Source organism: Mastigoproctus giganteus, chromosome 12 (genome assembly GCF_048544385.1).
Source record: "Mastigoproctus giganteus isolate SK-2022 chromosome 12, ASM4854438v1, whole genome shotgun sequence".
In the NCBI taxonomy this organism is placed as follows: Eukaryota; Metazoa; Arthropoda; class Arachnida; order Uropygi; family Thelyphonidae; genus Mastigoproctus; species Mastigoproctus giganteus.
Window position 1 is genome coordinate 32,562,895 of NC_143586.1, and position 21,650 is coordinate 32,584,544.

A 21,650-nucleotide genomic window follows, 5' to 3' on the forward strand; every position below is an offset into this window, starting at 1 on the left:
AATCTCAGTGAGGAATTCTTCACTTAAGAGGAAGGCCAAGGTGGAAATGGAGAAAAATTGTTAAAAAAATGGAGAATTGATTATTATTGGTCACTTTTGGAGATAGCGAATTCAGGAAGATCTCGTGAATATCCTCTGCCAGAAAAACTTGTGAAAGTAACATTGATATTATCATATGGTCACGCAGATGTAGAAAGAGGAATTTTAAAAAATAAGGCATTAGTATCCAATGAAGGTAAACATAGAAACAGTCGGTGGTTTGAGACCTATTCAGGATGTCTCAAATATTAAGAAAATCCTTCTAATATTTCATTTTTTCTAAACCTTCAATATGCTTTCAAGGATACAAACAAGTGTTAGAAAAAAGAGGATAAAGGAAGACAAGCAAGAAAATAAAGCCAAATTGAAGTGCAAATGCATGCCAAGCAGTTAGTAGTTTCTGTTATTAACTGCTTGGCATTCTATAAGCAGCAGAATGAGCTAGAAAAGCACTTATAGCATGCCAAGCAGTTAATAGCAGAAGCTACTCAGCATATTTCATCTTATTCTTTTAGATCTAATGGAAATGTTAGCTGCACAAGCAGTTTTACAATATGAAAATTAATGACCTTTTTAAAACATCTTCAGAATTGTAAGACATAATAAACATATTTCAAATGCTGTGAGATGAAAAAGAAAAAAGTTGATATCATATACTTGGATTTCAGGAAAGCTTTTGAAACTGTTGCACATGGAAAACTACTGTACAAGTTGGAGCAGTATGGCATTAAAGGCAAGTATGGATAAAGGGAAGGTTGAGTGGAAGAAGACAGAGAGTGGTAATCAATGGACATTGCTTGTCATGGACTAATGTTATTAGTGGAGTCCCTCAGAGTTCTATCTTGGGGCCATTGTTGTTTTCTGTATTTATCAATGATATTGATGGAGGTAAAAAGGTGAAGTGCAGCCATTATCAACCCACTGCAGGATGGAAGCCTCCTCAACAATTCATGCTGAAGGAAATGGACCATAATCTGCCACGCTGGTCCAGTGCGGGTTGGCAGATCAACCGTATTCAGCAGTCAGGTCTACTCAAAGAGCATGTGCTACTGCACTCCCGCTCCTGACCACTCGGCTACGGAGGCCCCTCCTTGATGGAGGTATATCAGGCTTAATCTCCAAGTTTGCAGACGATACAAAGGTTGGCAGGGTTGTTAATGACAATATGCTACTGCAACAGGATCTAGAAAAGTTGAACAGATTGCCTGAGAGGTTGCAACTGAAGTTTAACATTGACAAATGTAAAATACTGCATTATGGTTGGCAGAAACCCCAGATTAATGTAACAACTATGTGGTACTACACTCAGGGTGGTAGATTACAAAAAAGACTTGGGGTAATTGTGCAGTCAGATATGAAGTTTTCTGAGCAGTGCAGACAGTCTACAAGAATAGCTCATGAAGTCTTGTCAATGACGTACAGGAATATTTCTAGCAGGGATAAGGTGATTATCCCCTCGTATAAGGCAATGGTCAGGCCACACCTTGAGTACTGTGTACAGGTCTTGAGTCCTAATTTTAGGAAGGATGTAGAGGTGCTCAAATGAGTACAGAGATGGGAAACGAGATTGGTGATTGGAATAAAGGGTTGCTCTTACGAAGGAAGGCTTAAGTTCTGCAAATTGCAGTCTGAAGACTAGGCACCTGCTAGGTGATCTGATTAAAAGGTGTATAAGGCCTTGAATGGTTTGAGCAAGCTCAATACTGATGGAATTCTTCCTTGAGGGGACATAAATTCAAATTGAGGAAAGACAGTTGTAGAATAGATATACGGAAATTGGCCTTTAGCCAGCGAGTGGTTGATTGCTGGAACAAACTTCCATCTGTCGTTATAGAAGGTTGACAGCTTAAATAAATTCAAGGCAGGACTAGACAAACATTTGGAGTTAATGGGATGGGTGAAATGGGAGGTTTTTTTTTTTGGCTGATGCTATATAAGCTTGCTTTCTTGTATCATATGCCTCTACTAATGCTAAATTTTGCTCTTTTTTTAATAAAGTACTATAAACTTTAAAAAAGAAAAGAAAAAAAAACAGCCTTTTCCCATTAATCTGCAAAACTAACAACTGAAGGAAATATACATTTCACAACCAGTTTTGGAATTCATTATTTAAATGGAGAAATTTTGTAATTTCAAGCTATTGTAATTTTTTAGTAGCCAGTTTAATTCTAACTGCCATGGTACTTACTGTATTGTTTTAATAAAGTTTTATCCTTGTGGAAAGGGGAAATGGTACAGGTAATGCAAAAATCAGGCTGATGGAAACAATAATTATTTAGTCCAACTTATCATAATTGCTAAATAACAAAAATCCCAATCTCTGCAAAAAAAATATTCATTTTGATTGCTCAATTAATTAACTAATTTCAAGAGCAGCACATTCTAGTTTTTATGTGCCTCCCATTCCAAAAAAATAAATAAATAAAAATAAAAATTGTACATTATTATTATTGGGTATCCAAGTATTGATCATATGACCTGTATGTATATCATAATGTGTTTCTGCTATTTGGGATGCTGCTTCCTATTTTGCTGCACAGCTTGTTCATTTTTTCCCTCACAATGCTGGTAGAAGTCTCTATTTAGAATAGATGTATTGGTTTGGATATTTATTATTGAATGTTGCAAAAATATGTAGATATTTGTTTCTGAATGTTACTTGGCATTGCAAAAATGGTTTGGATGCAAAAGTAATGATCCACGGTAAATGTGTTTGTCTCAGGTAAAACTCATATTGCACATTATGATAATAAATATATTTTTGCTTCTCTGATATCGTTGTTATCACACAACTGCCTTCTCCCACCTGTCTAACTTACCCTATACTCAGTGACATTGTGCTCTATTACCATAATGACCTAGATAAACACTGTTGATGGACCAGTGGGTCATATGGTAAACAGATAAGGTTATATGTTAAAATTTAGAAATGGTATCGACTTTAATATATCAAAAATACATATGTATTATGGCGTAAATTAGAGTGAAACTCATGATATGAGTAAATACAGGTGTTTGATTACCAAGTAACATGCCTCATGAGTTAAAAACTTTTATATCACACTCAAGAAGTGTTTACCAAAGCTTCACACGATGCTCTGTTGATTGGTAGTTCTAAAGTTGGATTTGTGCAGCTGTACTTCTTTTTGTTGTACAGGGGAAATTGGTTAACACATGAAATTTGATATACTGGATCACAAAAATATTCTAAATAAGTTAAGAAATTTTTAAAATGATCAAAAGCATTTCTGTAAGCAGAAATGGGTGTGTCGAGAACTAATGTGAATCCTGATGCAAAGTGCATGATTGGTTGCCCTTGTGTTTGTATATGAATTTGTGTGTGCATATGTGTCCACGTGTGGATGAGATTTAAAAAAGCAACAAGTCAATTCTTATGGTAAATCAATAAAATAAATATTTTTATTATTTTAAGTTTGTAGAATTTTCTTGCCAAGTATGGAATCAGAATCTTTCTTCGGGCCAACAAAACATGCTGAAAATTTGGTGTAATCTGACTTTTCCATATCAAGCTATGTCTGGATTTCAGAAACATGGTTTAATTTATATGAGGGGGTATCAAAAAGTTTGTACCCTTACCTAGAAATAATAGCCCTAGAAAGGTAAAACTTCACAGGAACTTTAATCTTTTTCTGTGTACTCTCCATGTATAGTAACACATTTCTCCCATTTATGAATCAGTTTAATGCCTTGATCATAGAAGTCTGCACTCTTTGCCTGAAATCATGATTCCACTTCATTGATGACTTCCTGAGAGGTGGGGAGGAGGTGTGCTTCTACTGCTTGACACGTCTTTGGTCTCCAGATCATACTGGCACACCCAGCATTTGTCATTTGTCACCCACCAAACAAAAAAGTTCTCAACATCCACATTACACAAATCCAACAGTTGGCGAGAACATTGCATTCAACATTGCTTCTGCAAAGGTGTCAACAATCTTGGAACCCATCATGCGGAGACCTTAGACATGGGCAAATGGTCATGAAATTGCTGTGGGAAGACCCAGAACTAATTCCCATTGCATTTGTGATGAAATGAATTGTCACTCAGCACCAGCTGCTCAACCTCTGCAACCGTCTCACTGTCAATGGACGTTGATGGCCTTCCTTCTCTTGGCTCATCAAAGACACTTTTACGACTGCACTGGAACTTCTGTTTTCACTTTTTTACAGCTTCATAGGATGGACAATTCTGCCCATACACAGCTTTCATTTCTTTGTCAATTTCCTGAGCTTTCTTGCCCTGCAAATGCAGGAACCTGATCACTTCTCGATACTCCTCTTTGTCAACCGTAGCATCCTTCCTGAGATTTCGGGCTCCACCTCTGGTGTATGATCACCTATGGGAATGAAATTTCACATGTTAGTTATTCAATATGTAGAAAACTTATATTAAAAACTGCATCTTCCTGCTGATGTTTTATCTAGATCAGGATACGAACTTTTTGATACCCCCCCTCATATATATATATACATATAAATATATAAATTTCTGTAGGGAGGAAACAGGTGGGACTAGGACTACGGAGTAGAATTGGGCTCACAAACACTTCTAGAGACCAGAAAAACATACAATGATGCTAATATATGACTTTACCTTCTCGAGTAATGTCCAAACTTTTTAAACATACTTTTTAATACAATCCTAAGATACATGGATGGATAGCATAAGATATTTATGGAAGTACCAGGGAATTCTGTATTTCCAATAGGTGCTGGATTTCTGTATGTCCAATTTTAATGAAATATGGGATGGTTCAACAGATCTTTCTAAAAGATTCAGACACAAGGTAAATAAAAAGTTATGTCAATTTTATATAAATTTTTATTTGTAAGACGTGAAATGACAGTAATGTTTAAGTGTTATACTGTTAATTAATTGATTAATTAATGATTATTAACAGTAAACATACTGTTACTCTAATGTGGCAATGATAACTTAGTTAATTTTAATCCTTCTAAAACTTAAAAAGTCATCAGTCCTGTCTGATATCTCACAAAAAAGAATCTACTTCTGCTGCTATGCTTATCTTTGGTGGCACTCAGATTTCTAAGCAAGATCACATATCTCTATTAGGATTACCCAGACTTAGTAATGGTATTTGCCATGTAGTGAAAGGAAGCCACAGGCTTTTGCTGCACTGGCCAAAAAAAAACAAAACAAAACAAGTAGATAAGAAAATACAAATTGTGCTTCTCTCCTCACATAAGTAACTATCCAGTTTCACTTTTGAATTTGTTCAAACTATCTACCTGCAAAGACAATCTGTTTCAGTAATCAACAACTCACTGGCTAAAAGAAAATCCTACAATCTAGTCAAACCCCTTTCCCTGTAATTTAAATTTATGGCCCCTAGTTCTGGAATTCTTTATAACAGTGAAAATTCCACCTTCATTCATTTTACTAACCTTTTTCAGAGCCTTATAAACCTCAACAGGTCACCCCACAGGTGCATGTTGTGGTTTATAAGTTGCCCAGCTTTTTAGCCCACATAATCAGAGTCATTCCTCATATGGTTACTCTTTTACGAATTGTTACGTTGTCTGCAAATTTTGACGTTGTGCTTTTGATTCCTTTGTCAATGTCATTTATGAAAATTGGAAATAACAGCAGTCCAAGAACCGATCCTTGGGGACCCACCCCTGACGTTATACCAATCTGAAAAATATCCATTAATCGCAACCTTCTGCAGTCTGTCTTAGAATCTTTACAGTAATCCCAACATGTTCTAGCTTATACAGTAATCTCTCATGAGGGACTGAGTCAAATGCTTTGCTAAAATCCAAATAAACTATGTCAGAATTATTCCCTACATCCAGCTCATTAATAACTGGGTCAAAATAGCCTACTAAGTTAGTCAAACATATTCCTTTATATGATTTCCCTTAACAAAACCACATTGTGCATCCTTCAGAAGGCCATATCTATGTAATTGTCCCTGGATCTTTCTTAATCGTTGCCTCTAAGATTTTCCTTACAACTGAAGTTAGACTAATTGGTCTGTAGTTACTGACTTCACTCTTAAAACTTCCTTTATGTATTGGCACTTCTCCAATCCAAAGGAATCATTTGCAAGTCCAAAGATGCCCTCATAATTAACGTCAGCGGGCCAATACACTCCCTGGCGGCCTCCCTCAAAATTACTGGGGTATATGCCATCAACTCCTGGAGCCTTACTTTTCTTTATGTTGGTAATTTTTCTAATAAACAGTAATATGTAATTTTGAAATCACTAATTTCATATGGCTAAGCCTCATTTGCACAGCCTTTTCTCAGCACGAAGGGGCTTTTGTCAGTAAAGACAGGTGCAAAGTACATATTCAGTTCATTAGCTGGGTTATCTAAGACTCCCATACCCAGTGCACAGGGGGTGTGATTTGGTACGTTTTCTTCTTCATTGTATTCACATACATGAAAAATTCCTTGTCCCCATTCTTTGCTCTTAGCCAGTGCTTTTTCATACACAGTCTTGGCCTCCCTGACCTTATTTGTTGTACTATTATAGATCAAGTTGTACTTGTTATAGGCTTCAGTACTTTTTGTCGCTCTGTAACTATCCCATGATATCTTTTACTGCTCTATTTGACCGGTAAGCTCTGCATTCATCCATTTCGACATCCTCCTCCTACAATATTTTTTAATGGTATGTATGCCTTCATGGCTGCTGTGATTTTTGCTATAAAGGTATTTCATGATTCTTGTGTATTCACTCTCACTATGTAATCTGTCTAATTAATAGATGCCATAGCACCTTAAACTGTCAAAGGCCCCTCTTCTGAAATGAAAACTCATGCCTTTACTTTCAATTACTGCAACATCTCTGCCTGGGTACCTCCTTCCCTTCTCAGACTAGTATTCCTTTCCTTAATACAGCCTCACTTCACATATGGAATTATCTCATGGGGTACAACCAGTCAATATAACCTTACGAGAATCAATTCAATTGTCAATCGATGTGTTCGTTCAATTTTGGGCCTTCCCTGGAATGCATCGGTGACTTCGAGATATAAGGAAGCGAGACTCTTCTCAGACTAGTATTCCTTTCCTTAATACAGCCTCACTTCACATATGGAATTATCTCATGGGGTACAACCAGTCAATATAACCTTACGAGAATCAATTCAATTGTCAATCGATGTGTTCGTTCAATTTTGGGCCTTCCCTGGAATGCATCGGTGACTTCGAGATATAAGGAAACAAGACTCTTAAGCATCTACCAACTGATACAAAAAGCTGAAGCGGTCTTTGTCTACAATGCTTTGAAAACACCAAACTTTCCTCCTCTCTTCAGATCTTTTTTTATAACAATAGAAGAAGAAGGAATAAGATATAATTTAAGAAATGAAGCGAACCTGAAGGTTCCGCTTTTCAGAAAAGCCATAGGCCAGAAAAATATAAAATACAGAGGCGCAAAAACCTGGAATAATCTTCCTGAAAACATCAAAAATGCCATTTCACTAAACAAGTTCAAGAAGCTCCTGACTGAACACATCACCAGGGATGTCTGATCTAAATCACCTTCCACTCAACTCCTGAACTTTCCACAATGCATACCAGTTTGGAAATTGTGTAAACAAGTTGAAGGAATAGCTGTCATAAATTGTAACATTCTATGCAATTATTTCATAATTTTTCTTTCATACTTGTTATTGTAAAAGTACTCACAATGTAATTATAAGTATGTACTGTTGTTAACCACGCGACATGTGTGGTTGGTTTACGTAGTCTCGGTAATGGAATGTAGAAACATGTCCGATTCATGATGTATCTGTTTTTATTGTTATCTTTTTCAAAGGGAACACCCCCTAAAAAGCCTCTGGCTTATGTGTTCTCCCTCCCTTCTTGCTGTTATCTCTCAACAATTGTAACACAAAATAGGGATAAATAAATTATCAAATCAAATTATCAAATTATCTTTCTTCATCATGTCAAGAGATTTCAGAGAGTTCTGAAATCTTTTAACATAAGCATATCAAAAGTACTGCTTCCTCTGTATCTGAAAAAGTGGGTTTTCTTTTCTCTCATAGCATTACTTTTTTTTTTAAACAACTCACTGTGCTAATCTCAAATCTTCCCTACCATGGAATTTTGTGCCCATATCCTGGGTGTTGCCCTTCCCCCCTCAAGTTTTTGACTCCATTCAAAAGGCAAATCAGGTTAATTAATGACCCATCTCTTAAAAAGTCTCTCTCTCTGGCGCTTCCGTAGCCAGGTGGGAAGGAGCAGCAGTGCATAGCACACTCTTCTTGATTAGACCGGGGTTTGAGCCCATCACCACCAAATACGAAGAATGCAGGAAGGTCGGGGAATGACCACCACATATTCCCGGAGCAATATGGCCTTAGTTGCTAATGCTCCTAAAAACCAAATAACAAACAAACAAACAAACTTTCTCTCTCTCACATGGATGCTCTGTTTCTGTTGCATGCCTTTTCTATAGATACTTCTACGGGCACTGTTCTGAATTGGCAGCTCTAATTTTCTCACTTTTTTTCCGAACCAGTCTGAACACATGCTGCCACATCTAGTCAGCATGTGCAATCTACATAAATTCAAGTCTAATGTTAACAAGTAGCTTCATCTTATCCATCTTCAACCCATGCAAAGTAATAAGTATTATAGGTTCTAATATCTTGTATATTTGGGGATATATATATATATAGACAAAAAGGTAAAAATCAGTATATTTGTGTATATGGTAGGGGAGTTGAGCTATAAGGTGTAGTAACCATGGAAGAATAGGGAGAATATGTAAGTAAAAAATCAATTTACCTGAAATAAATATAAAATGCAATTAATAATTGTAAGAACCAAAAGCTGTGGGTCCTAGGACTTGAACTACTTCTTCAAAGGGTCGGCAATGAAAATCGTAGGAGCCACAACAATAGTCTCAGTCTCTGTTTCTGTTATGATGTACACGTAAATGGTATTTATCTTACTCTGCCAATTTGACCATGGGGGCCCCCCTGGATACACTCTCCTAACTTGCAACATGCAAGTTAGGGTATGCTTGCATGTATACCAATGCTAGAAGTATAGTAAATAAATTTGATGAATTTGAAGTATTGGTCAAGACATCAAAGGCGGATATTGTTGAGATAGCAGAGACGTGGTGTCACACAGATATAAGGAATGCAGAACTGGAATTTGGGGAGTATAATGTGTACAGAAAGGATAGACAGGATAGAAAGGGAGGAGGTGTTATGCTGTTAATTAAGAAAAACATAATATCAAAAGAAGTGCACCCAGTTGATATAGATGAACAGTGCACTGTTGAGTCAGTTTGGTGTGACATAAGCACTGCGAAAGCAAAAATAAGAGTAGGAGTGTGTTATAGGCCTAATGACTCGAATGAGTACAATGAACAATTGTACAGAAAAATAGAGTGGGCTAGTAAATCAGAATGTCTTATAATGGGAGATTTTAACTTCCCAGATATTGACTGGAACTTGTTGGGTTGGTCACTCACACACTAGTCAGACTTTTTGTGGATTTATTGGATGATTGTTTTCTGCAGCAGCATGTTTGAGAGGCAACCAGAGAGAGTAATACCCTTGATCTGGTTATCAGCAGTGATCATTCGTGTATTAAGAATTTGCAGATAAAGGAACCACTAGGTGGCAGTGATCACAGTGTACTGATGTGGGATTTACTTATAGATTTAATTACCATCAGGAGTAAAGGAAAGGGTTTTTGCTTCCGTAAAGGTGAGTACAGGGGTCTCAGAAAGTTTTTAAATTCTGTACAGTGGGATCAACTGACGATGTTACCAACAGTAAATTCTAAGTGGGAAACATTCAAGGAATTAATCGTGGAAATTACTAAAAGTTTCATACCTATTAAGGAATATTGGTCAAGGTTTAGGCCGAAATGGTTATCTAATGAACTAATTAGACTCGTAACAGAGAAGAAAAATGCATATAAATTATCAAGCGACTCAGAAGCCTATGGCAGATATAAGCTACTCTGTAATCAGGTCACAAAGGAGGCTAGGCAGGCGAAGGCAGATTACGAAAATCCTTGGCAAAAGATGCTAAGAAAAACATCAACTTACATAAACTCTAAAAGGAAGGAGGGGATGAATCTGATTGGTGCTCTTGACATCGATGGTTCGACTGTTGATGATCCTGCTCAGATAGCAAACAAACTGAATGAGTATTTTGCATCTACATTTACACGAGGAATTATTAAGGTTTGAAAATGGCAGAAGGTTATCAAATCGTAGCAGGATACTTAATGATTTTGTAATAACTGAGAGCAAAGTGGAGGAGAAATTGTTGAAGTTAAACATAAGAAAAGCACCTGGGATGGATGGGATCTATCCAGTTATATTAAAGGAGGTGGCAAAGCAACTAAGCAAACCCTTAGCCATAATTATGAGAGCATCCTTGGACTGAGGGGAGGTTCCCACAGACTGGAGATGTGCAAATGTATCCCCAGTTCACAAAGGGGGATCGAAGGGTGACACGAGTAATTACAGACCAGTTAGTTTAACTTCTGTTCCGGGTAAAATATTGGAGTCACTGGTTAAAGATGCATTGCAGAATCATCTAGACAAGACTGCAGCAATAATTCAGACAGCATGGGTTTGTTAAGGGAAAGTCTTGTCTGACAAATTTGATTGGTTATTATGATGTGGTTACAAAGGAACTGGATGCAAAAAATAATTTTGATATCATATATTTGGATTTCAGGAAAGCTTTTGACACTGTTGCACGTGGAAGACTATTGTACAAATTGGAGCGGAATGGTATTAAGGGTAAGTTGCTACAATGGATAAAAGGATGGTTAAATGGGACAGGGGTGGTAATCAATGGGTGCTGCTCTTCGTGGAGTCCCACAGGATTCGGTGTTGGGTCCACTGTTGTTTTGTATATTTATCAATGATATTGATGAAGATATATCAGGCTTAATGTCGAAGTTTGCAGATGATACAAAGGTTGGCAGGGTTGTTAATGACAGTAATGGCAGTGTGGTACTGCAACAGGATCTAGATAATTTGGGCAGATGGTCTAAGAAGTGGGAACTGAAGTTTAACCTTGACAAATGCAAAGTACTGCATATGGGTAGAAGTAACCCCAGAGAAACGTACCAACTGTGTGGTACTACACTTAAGGTGGTAGAAAATGAAAAAGACCTGGGAGTAATTGTGCAGTCAGATATGAAGTTTTCTGAGCAATGCAGACAGGCTGCCAGGGCAGGTCATAGGGTTTTGCCAATGATATACAGGAATTTTGCTAGAAGGGAAAAGGAGGTGATTGTCCCTCTGTATAAGGCAATGGTCAGGCCACGCCTTGAGTACTGTGTGCAGGTCTGGAAGCCTCATTTTAGGAAGAATGTAGATTTGCTTGAGCATGTACAGAGAAGGGCAACAAGATTGGTGAGGGGGGATAAAGGGATCTTCTTACCAGGAGAGGCTTAAGTTCTGCAAATTGCAGCAGCTGGATACTAGGCACCTGCAAGGTGATCTGATTGTGGTATATAAGGCCTTGAATGGGTTGAGCATGCTGAATTCTGATGGGATTCTTCCACTTGTTCAGATTACGAACCTAAGGGAGCATAAATTGAAATTGAGGAAGGACAGATGTAGAATAGATGTGCAGAAATTTGCCTTTAGCCAGTGGGTGGTTAATTGCTGGAACAAACATCCATCTGTCATTGTGGAAGTTGATAGGTTAAATAAATTTAAGGAGGAACTGGACAAACATTTAGAGGGGATTGTTTTGTAATTTTTTTTTTTTTTTTTTTTTTTTTTTTTTTTTTTGGCTGATGCTGTATAAGCTCATACACTTGCTTTCTTGCATCACATGCCACTACTATTACTACTACCTCCATTTCAGTTACTTTCAGCCGTTCTTTTTACTACATTTTATTTCTCATGAGCAATTATTCTGGCCAAAAGCAATATTGAGATGCTATCTCTCTACTATTGTTACTTGTTTCTTCTATTACAAAGTTTAGTGTCTTTTCTACACTACTTTGTTAATTTTTGTTTCTCCCTCTACTGGCTTTTTGCCTCATCTGTTTAATTGCTCACTTCCCCGTCACACGGGTACAGTGCCAGATTACGATTTTACACTCCCCCCCTACACGGGGCTACTTAAACTGCCATATATATATATATCGCAAGTCAACACTTAGCTCTCCTTCAATCACCATTGACATTTTATACTTTTCTTTCCACAGGTTTTTATTTATCATTATTATTTTTATTTTATAGTTTATTTATTATTTTATTCTTCCTTCTGGTCTCTGTTGGGTCGGCTGTGATGTATATGTATACCGTTTACATGTACATCATAACAGAAACAGAGACCTGGAGTATTGTTGTGGCCCCTACGATTTTCGCTGCTGACCCTTTGAAGAAGTATTTAAAGTCCTAGGACCCACACCTTTTGGTTCTTACAATTATTAATTGCATTTTATATTTATTTCAAGTAAATTGATTTTTTACTTACAGGTTCTCCCTATTCTTCAATGGTTACTACACTTTATAGCTCAACTCCCCTACTATATACACAAATATACTGATTTTTACCTTTTTGTCTATTATTCATTATGGTTGCCGGTCCTTTCTGCATCAACCGTAATCCTGGATCCATAGCCTGGTCTTATATACATTTTATAAATTTTGCATACACTCTTATAGCCCATTCCTGTTTGATAAGACTTTCATAATTTCATTGCATCTTTATCTTTTTATATATATTAATTAATCATTATGAACATGCAATTAGTTAATCATAGTATAGAAATACGAATATAATTTATCATACTAAATAACACCATAGAAAATGGTGTTATTTAGTGTGATATTTAAAGAGATCTTACAATGTGGAAATTGGGTTGTACTTTTTATTCACCCTCAAAATTTCATGAAAATCTGCCTAATAGGATTTAGGTTCCATGCAAATGGATGATTGGATATGAAAAAGGCAATGTGCAGTTGCACCTAAAAATAAACTTAAAAACACTATTTATCTTTTGTACAAAAGTATGCACAAAAATGCCATTCTTTCACAATAGTTTCCAACCGTCATTTTCATTAATTTTCAAACTGTGAAGTTTTTAATGTTTTTGTGACTTTGGCGTAAGCATATCAAAAGTATTGCTTCCTCTGTATTTGAAAAAGTGGGGTTTTTTCCTCATAGCATTACCTTTTTTCTAAACAACATATAAGCATGTAGGAAATAATAGCAGTAACTAGACTCACAACATATCAGAGTTTAAAAACAAATTGGAATATTATTTAATCATTTTCACCACATGTGCATAAACTGTGATTAGGCAAAAAAGTGATAACAAAAATTGAAGCACTGATTACAATAACTATAATTTCTTCTATATATTAGCATATGTCTGATTGGGACATCACAAAAGTAATAATATTATGTGATTACACCACAATAATCTGTAATCACAATATATTGTGATCACGGATAACATTATCCATTATCACAATACGGTGTGCACTGTATTCTTGAATAAAGGATAGAATATAATGAAGAATTTTGTGGATAGTTAATATGACAGAAGTGTAATCTGAGATTTTTCCCCCCCGTAGGAGTTCCTGGTGTTCAGTCAAAAAGCAATAGTCCAACAATTCCAACGCAGAACACTGTCACAGTAGTACCAAATACTCAGCAAAATCTTTCTCTTGTTTCAGGTTTGTTTTTATAAAAAAAAACTATGATACTTAAAAACATTAGCTTTATATATAATAGTTAAATTTAATAGTTACAATTTTATTACACAGAATCATTATAATTGCTTTTATAAAATGTTTTATTTCTGCTTAAAGTTGACATTAGCATTAGCATTAGCATTAGCATTAGTAGAGGCATTTGATGCAAGAAAGCAAGCTTATGCAGCATCAGCCAAAAAAAAAAAAAAAAAAAAAAAGTAACATAAATAAATAAAAATAACCACTTCCACTTCACCCCTCTGTTCGTTCGAAATACCTGTCCAGCTGAGCCTTAAACTTATTTAGGCTATCAACTTCCACGACAAGGGATGGAAGTCTGTTCCACCCACCAACCACCCGCTGGCTAAAGGCAAATTTCCGCACATCTATCCTACATCTGTCTTTCCTCAATTTGAATTTATGCCCTCTCAGGTGATTTTTCTGAGCTAGAGGAAGAATCCCATCAGCATTGAGCATGCTCAAACCATTCAAGGCTTTGTACACCTCTATCAGATCACCCCGCTGGTGCCTAGTTTCCAGACACTGTAATTTGCAAAACTTAAGCCTTTCTTCGTAAGAGAACCCCTTTGTCCCATTCACCAATCTAGTTGCCCTTCTCTGTACTCGTTCCAGCAGCTCTACATCCTTCCTGAAATGAGGCCTCCAGGCCTGTATACAGTACTCTAGGTGTGGCCTGACCATTGCCTTATACAAGGGAATAATCACCTCCTTATCCCTGCTAGAAAAATTCCTATATATCATTGACAATACACCATGAGCTACTCTTGCAGCTCGTCTGCACTGCTCAGAGAACTTCATATCTGCCTGCACCACCACCCCCAGGTCCCTTTCATTCTCTACCACTGTCAGTGTAGTACCACAGAGTTGATACGTTGCTCTGGGGTTGCTGTTTCCCATATGTAGTACTTTACATTTGTCAATGTTAAACTTCATTTGCCACCTCGAAGCCCATCTGCTCAACCTTTCCAAATCCTGTTGCAGCAGCATAGTGTCAGTAGTGTCCTTGACAACCCTGCCAACCTTCGTATCGTCTGCAAACTTGGACATTAAGCCTGATATACCATCATCAATATCATTTATAAATACAGAAAACAATAAAGGCCCCAATACTGAACCCTGAGGGACTCCACTAATAACATTAGTCCACGATGAGCAGTGTCCATTGATTACCACTCTCTGTCTTCTCCCCCTCAACCACCCCTTTATCCATAGCAGCAACTGCCTCCAATGCCACACTGCTCCAATTTGTGCAGCAGTCTTCCATGTGCAACAGTATCAAAAGCCTTTCTAAGATCCAAGTATATAATATCAAAGTTATTCCCTGCATCCAGTTCTTTTGTGACTGCATCATAGTATCCAATCAAATTGGTCAGGCAAGACTTCCCCTTAACAAAACCATGCTGTGTCCTAGCTATAACTGAAGTCTTGTCTAGATGATCCTGCAGTGCTTCTTTCACCAGTGCCTCCATTAATTTTCCGGGAACAGAAGTTAAACTCACAGGTCTATAATTACTTGTGTCAGCCTTTGATCCCCCTTTGTGAATTGGGGTCACATTTGCACATCTCCAGTCAATGGGTACCTCCCCTGAGTCCAAGGAAGCTCTCATAATTATGGCTAAGGGTTTGCTTACCTCCTTTGCTGCCTCCTTTAATATAACTGGATAGATCCCATCCACCCCAGGTGCCTTTCTTGTGTTTATCTTCAACAATTTCTCCTCCACTTTGCTCTCAGTTATTACAAGATTCTCTAGCTTACTGCTAGAGTTGAATACACCTCTGGCATTCCCCTCGCTGAATAACTCCTCATGTGTGAATGTCGATGCAAAATATTCATTTAGTTTGTTAGCTACCCGAGCAGGGTCATCAACAGTTGTCCCATCGATCTCAAGTGGACCAATCTGATTCATCCCCTTCCTTCTAGAGTTTACATAAGTAAAGAACTCTTTGCTGTTTTTCTTCGCATCCCTTGCCAAGGATCTCTCGTAATCTGCCTTCGCCTGCCTAACCTCCTTTGTAACTTGGTTACAGATCAACTTGTATCTATCATAGGCGTCCGTGTCACGTGTTAATTTGTATGTATCCCATGCATTTTTCTTCTCTGCCATATGCCTCATTAGTTCATCTGACAACCATTTAGGCCTAAACCTTGAACAATATTTCTTAGTTGGTATGTAAAGCCTAGTAGCTTCCACGATAAGTTCTTTGAATGCTTCCCATTTTGAATTTGCTGTTGGCAATATCATCAGTTGATCCCACTGTATAGAATTTAAATACTGTCTCAGTCCATTGTAGTCGCCTTTACGAAAGCAATACCCCTTCCCTTTACCCCTAATGGTAGTTACCTCTTTGAGTAACTCCCACTTCAGCACACTGTGATCACTGCCACCAAGTGGTTCATTTATCTGCAGATTCTTAATGCATGAAGAATCACTACTGATAATCAAATCAAGAGTATTACTCCCTCTAGTTGCCTCCCGAACATGCTGATGTAGAAAACAATCATCCAATAAATCCACAAAAGCCTTGCTACTGTGTGAGTGACCAGCCCCCAAATTCCAGTCAATATCTGGGAAATTAAAATCCCCCATTATAAGACTCTCTGATTTACTGGCCCACTCTATTTCTCCGAACAGTTTCTTATTATACTCATCAGAGTCATTAGGCCTATAGCACACTCCTACTCTCAATTTTGATCTCCCAATGCTTATGTCACACCAAACTGACTCGACACTGCACTGTCCAGCGATGTCGACTGGCTTCACTTCCTTGGATTTTATGTGTTTTTTAACTAATAGCATAACCCCTCCTCCCTTCCTATCCTGTCTATCCTTTCTGTAGACATTGTACTCCCCAAATTCCAGTTCTGCATTTCTTATATCTGTGTGACACCACGTCTCTGAAATCCCCACAATATCTGCCTTTGATGTTTTGAGCAATACCTCAAATTCATCAAATTTATTTACTAAACTCCTAGCATTGGTGTACACACAAGTATACATGCACCTGTTCTTTTTCTTAGCTACCCTAACACAACCCATGTGTTTACTTGTACCCCAATGATTCCCAGCAGTCTCTGAAATATCCTGCATCTTATTTTCCAGGCTGCGGCTCATTCCAATAGAAGCAGTGCAAGAATCACTTTCACCTCTGCCAGTGGCTACTGTTAATCTATTAGTCCTTGTATCCCCCCAATCTAGCAGTTTTCCGACCCACCTAACATTGCCTCGATAGCATCAGCAAACATTCTTGCACCCTTTCTATTTAAGTGTATCCCATCCCTGTAGAAGCAGTCTCTCCTGTTAACAAGTACATAAGTTGAGTCAGAGTCGTGCATAGTTTTTTTGGCTGGGCATGAAAGTATATTTAAATTCTAGGATTTGTATTTCTTTTTGTTCCCATTCACTGTACACTAGAACTTCTTAAAAATATATTAAAGAGTATCTTCTAAAATATTACTAAGTTTAAAATATATTATTGACGATTCCATTTTTCAACAATAAAAAAAGTTATTTCTGAATGTAGAAATATTCCTGGCTGACCAGGGTACCCAGGTAGGTAAAGTGCATGCCTACAACCCAAAGGTCATGGGTTCGATTCCCGCCTCGGGCTTGGATCACAGTAAAATGCAAAAACTTTGGGAGGTGCATTATGGCCATACAAGCTGATGCGCCAACAACTAACAAGAAAAAAAAAAAAAAAATTCCTTGTGACTAAGGATTCAAATACTATTTAGAATTTTTACATAACGGCACCATTAGTGGATAGTCAGTTTACCAAGAAATAATTTGTACAGTCAAAATCTTAGTCAATTTCATGCCCATGTACTTTATTAATATTATATATACATTCATTTTAAAATGTTATAACATTTTTAAATGAATTGTTCAAATTTTTTTTTTTTTTTTTTTGGTATTTTTCTTCTCATTAAAATTATCTCCTCTCAAAGTTATATTTGTCCACCCTATATTATGGTGGATTTTTTCTTTATGACTGCAAGATGACTAATCAAGCATTTTTATTGCAAACAAATTATATTTACCACATTTTATTTAAAGAGCTTTAATATTCTGAAACCAATGGACTTAAATAGGCTATTGTTTTAAAATGGTAGTAAACTACAGTAACATTGAACAGGTGCAGTTCAATGTTACTGCAGTTAAAAAAAATGCTTTACTTTAACATAAAATATTAAATAGCAATACAGGATATACTTAAATTAAATTTCAAAATTGTCAATTTTAGTTTCTTATAGCAATCCCATGCTTCCAAATGAGGTGTTTTTTTTTTTTTTAAATACAGGAAAACCAGATTAGAGTACATCACTATGAACAGACAATGAATTTTTTGACTATGTAAACAAAGCCTTACACATATGTATGTGATGTGAAAAAAGAAGACTGTCACATGGTTGATATTCTGTAGGTTTTGGTTTCAGTGAGCTTGGTAAAGAAGTACAGTATAACCTCATTATACTTCCTATTCTCTTCACAATTCATTGTGAAATGTCTGTAGAATGCTGCACAGTAGTTGTATCTGTAGAAAGTTGAAGGGTGATATTCTAATACAGTGGTTCTCAATGTTCTCATTGACAATAATTTTTCCCTACAGGCCTCATGTTTTTTAAAAATTCCACTTGTCCATCAAACTGTTTTTATTAATTAAAAACATGGTTATCTTACTTTTTTTTTTTTTCAGTCAAAGCCACAAATTTTATCAAGTAAAAATTTTTAAAAATAAAAAATCATGTATCTGTATCATAATCTGGCTAATCACAATCTGTATAATTTATTGTATTGAAAACAGCTCATGGATCCTAACCATTCTTCCTTTGAAAGAATATTCTGAAGTGAGTTGTTTACATTTAATACAGAATGCCAGCAAAGCTTCTCTCTTCCTGATCTTTGCTCAACTGCACACTCTAACAAAGCTTAATGAGATTAATGTATCAACATTCAGTACTGCAGTTATTATCAGAAAAAAAAGTAATTGTTATATTCTTCAACAAAATGTATGGTATATTATAATGCTAATCAGAGTCAAACCGTGGTGCTTTCTAAATGCATAGCTGTGAAAAACAACTAGCAATTGCAGTTTTAAGTTTAACTTTAAAAGAGAGCATAAAAGTAAACTTCTCCATGTCATTACAAAAGGAAAAAAAAAAAAAGCATTTTTTCTGTAATAGCATGGAGTTTAATTGTGCAATCCTTTGAGCTGTGTGATTAATGCATTCCTAAAAAATGTGGGTTATGTTCTGGATCAGACTACCAAACTTTTTTTTTTCCCTCTCTCTTTCAAGGATGTATTCTTTGAGTACAAATAATATCAGCAAACTTCACAATATTGCTTACTCAACCATTAAAAAAAAAAAATTGAATACAAACCCATCTTTGTTCCTTTAGTCTCTTATCTGTTGAACCCATTCTTTTTTAAAAACATTAAATTCATGTACTCTTTTGTGTTATTCCATTAACGGTTTTTGTTATTCTAAATGCAGTTTCATATTGAGAATAACAAAATTATGTGACTTGCTGTTTGCAAAATCAAAAGAAATCAAAACAAAATCAAAAGTGACTTGCTGTTTGCAAAAAAAAATTCTTTCTGTAACTGAATATACAGCAATTGACAAATATTATAGCAATGTTTCCCTCTCAGAGGCTAAATGTTTACTTTTGCAAGTGTGTTGTTTGCAATTAGTGTTTTGTGTGTGTGTGTGTGTGTGTGTGTGTGTGTGTGTGTGTGTGTGTGTGTGTGTGTGTGTGTGTGTGTGTGTGTGTGTGTGTGTGTTAATTTAATTTCTAGTTAAGGTGAGTAGGAGAGAAATTGCAAATCTACAGTAATTTATTTTTGATATGCCCTGTTGTTTATAAAAATATACTCTCCAACTGAGTACAGGCATTCTTCGACTTATGTTCTTAATTGATTTTTTTCATGTACATAAGTCCAACTTTGGTCTTGTAGATACTAAATACATGTTCAGTACAATACAACTCACTGAGATTATAACCCCCAGCAAACCAAGCCATATGTACAGTATTGTTTACAGCATTTTATGATTTGTAACAGAGTTAAATGAGGCAGAAGAAACACACACAATGAATAATAATGTAGAGTACAGTATTTATTCAAAAGTAATTTATTCTAATACCTGTAAACAGTACTGTATAGCATATAAACAAGGTACAATATACAAGAACAAAAATGAACGAGTTTAATTTGCTCACATTATTGTCGATGTTGTGGAGATGGAGGAATATAAACTTTTTAAGAGACATTCTGGTGATCTGGGAGCAGATTGACTGGTTGTGGTACAACCTGTGGATGCAGATGCCATATATTCATGTCCACTTTCCACTTTTCAAGAAAGTGGACATGAATACATATGATGGATTTTAATCTGCACCGTTTTCTTCTTCTCTTCATAGATTAGTTTGTAGCAGGCAGTGTTTACACCTGCTGCCACTTTGGTGAACCTCTCGGTGTTAGGATCTTGAACCTCGAAAAGATGATAATGCTTTATCTATTAAAGAAAAAGCTTCAGCTAGCTGCTTGCAGGTGAAATTTTTTTCAACAGCTTCCTCTTCAATGGCCTCCTGTTGTGTCTGTTTTTCAAATTCAAAGAGATCTTTGTTGGTCAGCTCCTGAGAGTGGCTTTCCAACAATTGGTAAACACACTCTTCCTCCACCTCAAGATCCAATTGTTTTCCATGCTCCACCACATTTTTCAAGACTGACTCTACCTCTTTAAATGTACAGAAGTACAGAAGTCACATGAGGCCTTGATTGGGTTGAGCACGCTGAATTCTGATGGGATCCTTCCACTTGTTCAGATTACGAACCTAAGGGGGCATAAATTCAAATTAAGAAAAGACAGATGTAGAATAGATGTGCGGAAATTTGCCTTTAGCCAGCGGGTGGGTAATTGCTGGAACAAACTTCCATCTGTCGTTGTGGAAGTTGATAGGTTGAATAAATTTAAGGAGGAACTGGACAGGCATTTGGAGGGAATGGTGTGTGTTTTTTTTTGGCTGATGCTGCATAAGCTCATACACTTGCTTTCTTGCATCACATGCCACTATTACTACTATTATTACTACTACTACATCATCAAATATGAATGGGATTTTGAAGATCCCATTCATATTTGATGATGTTATCTCATGCCATACTGCAAAAGAATATTTTAGCTCAGTGTTTTCTAATATATTGCGCCATTATTAGCTTTGCAATATTTCAATGCATACCCCTTCTTCACTTTGAATAATTGAGTTTGTGAAAACATCTGTCCCACACTTCAGAAGCAACTAGTAGCTGGTTCCTCTTTGAAAGGTATAGATGTCACCTCTGCCTATATGTATTACAAGTATTGCTTTTATAACTTATAGACATAATACTTATGTCTTTATTAATATCTTTATTAACTTTTATAATTACTTATAGGAATACATATTATAAATATTACTTATAGATATTATTTACTTATTCCTTTTACTAGTTTATATTGTGAAATTAGTGTTTTATAATAAACTGAAATTTTTTATCTGCCTTAGAGGATATGATATGTTCTTGTTTATACTCCAGCATGACCACCAGATCAGAGGAGTTTACAATAAATCATGAATACAATTATTAATTACATTTTTAGCAGTCATGCAGGCTTGGACTGCGATCCACTCAAAGAACTGGATGAACTGGATCAATGAACTCAAAGAAATGTCCTGCCTCACTCTTGCTCCCAACAATTCAGCTGCGTCAGTCCTTACCAGAATTGTGTTCACCAGCTGTATAATGAACTGCAATATATTTTGTATCATTGAATTCATTATCCAAGTTGTTTCTTGTGCATTTAGATGCTAAACTTGAGGTTTATTATTATGCATGTATATAGAG

At 36.4% G+C, this 21,650-nt stretch overlaps 1 protein-coding gene across 2 annotated transcripts in view; it reads left to right on the forward strand.

The window, feature by feature from the left end:
- The window catches only part of LOC150076860 (serum response factor-like), an 82,782-nt gene that overhangs the window by 46,573 nt on the left and 14,559 nt on the right, over nucleotides 1-21,650 (forward strand). For both annotated transcript variants that reach the window (XM_090386995.1, XM_090386996.1), the window contains exon 5: nucleotides 13,623-13,724. In XM_090386995.1, coding sequence (XP_090243121.1) covers nucleotides 13,623-13,724 — 102 coding nt within the window. The remainder of the gene's footprint in view (nucleotides 1-13,622; nucleotides 13,725-21,650) is intronic.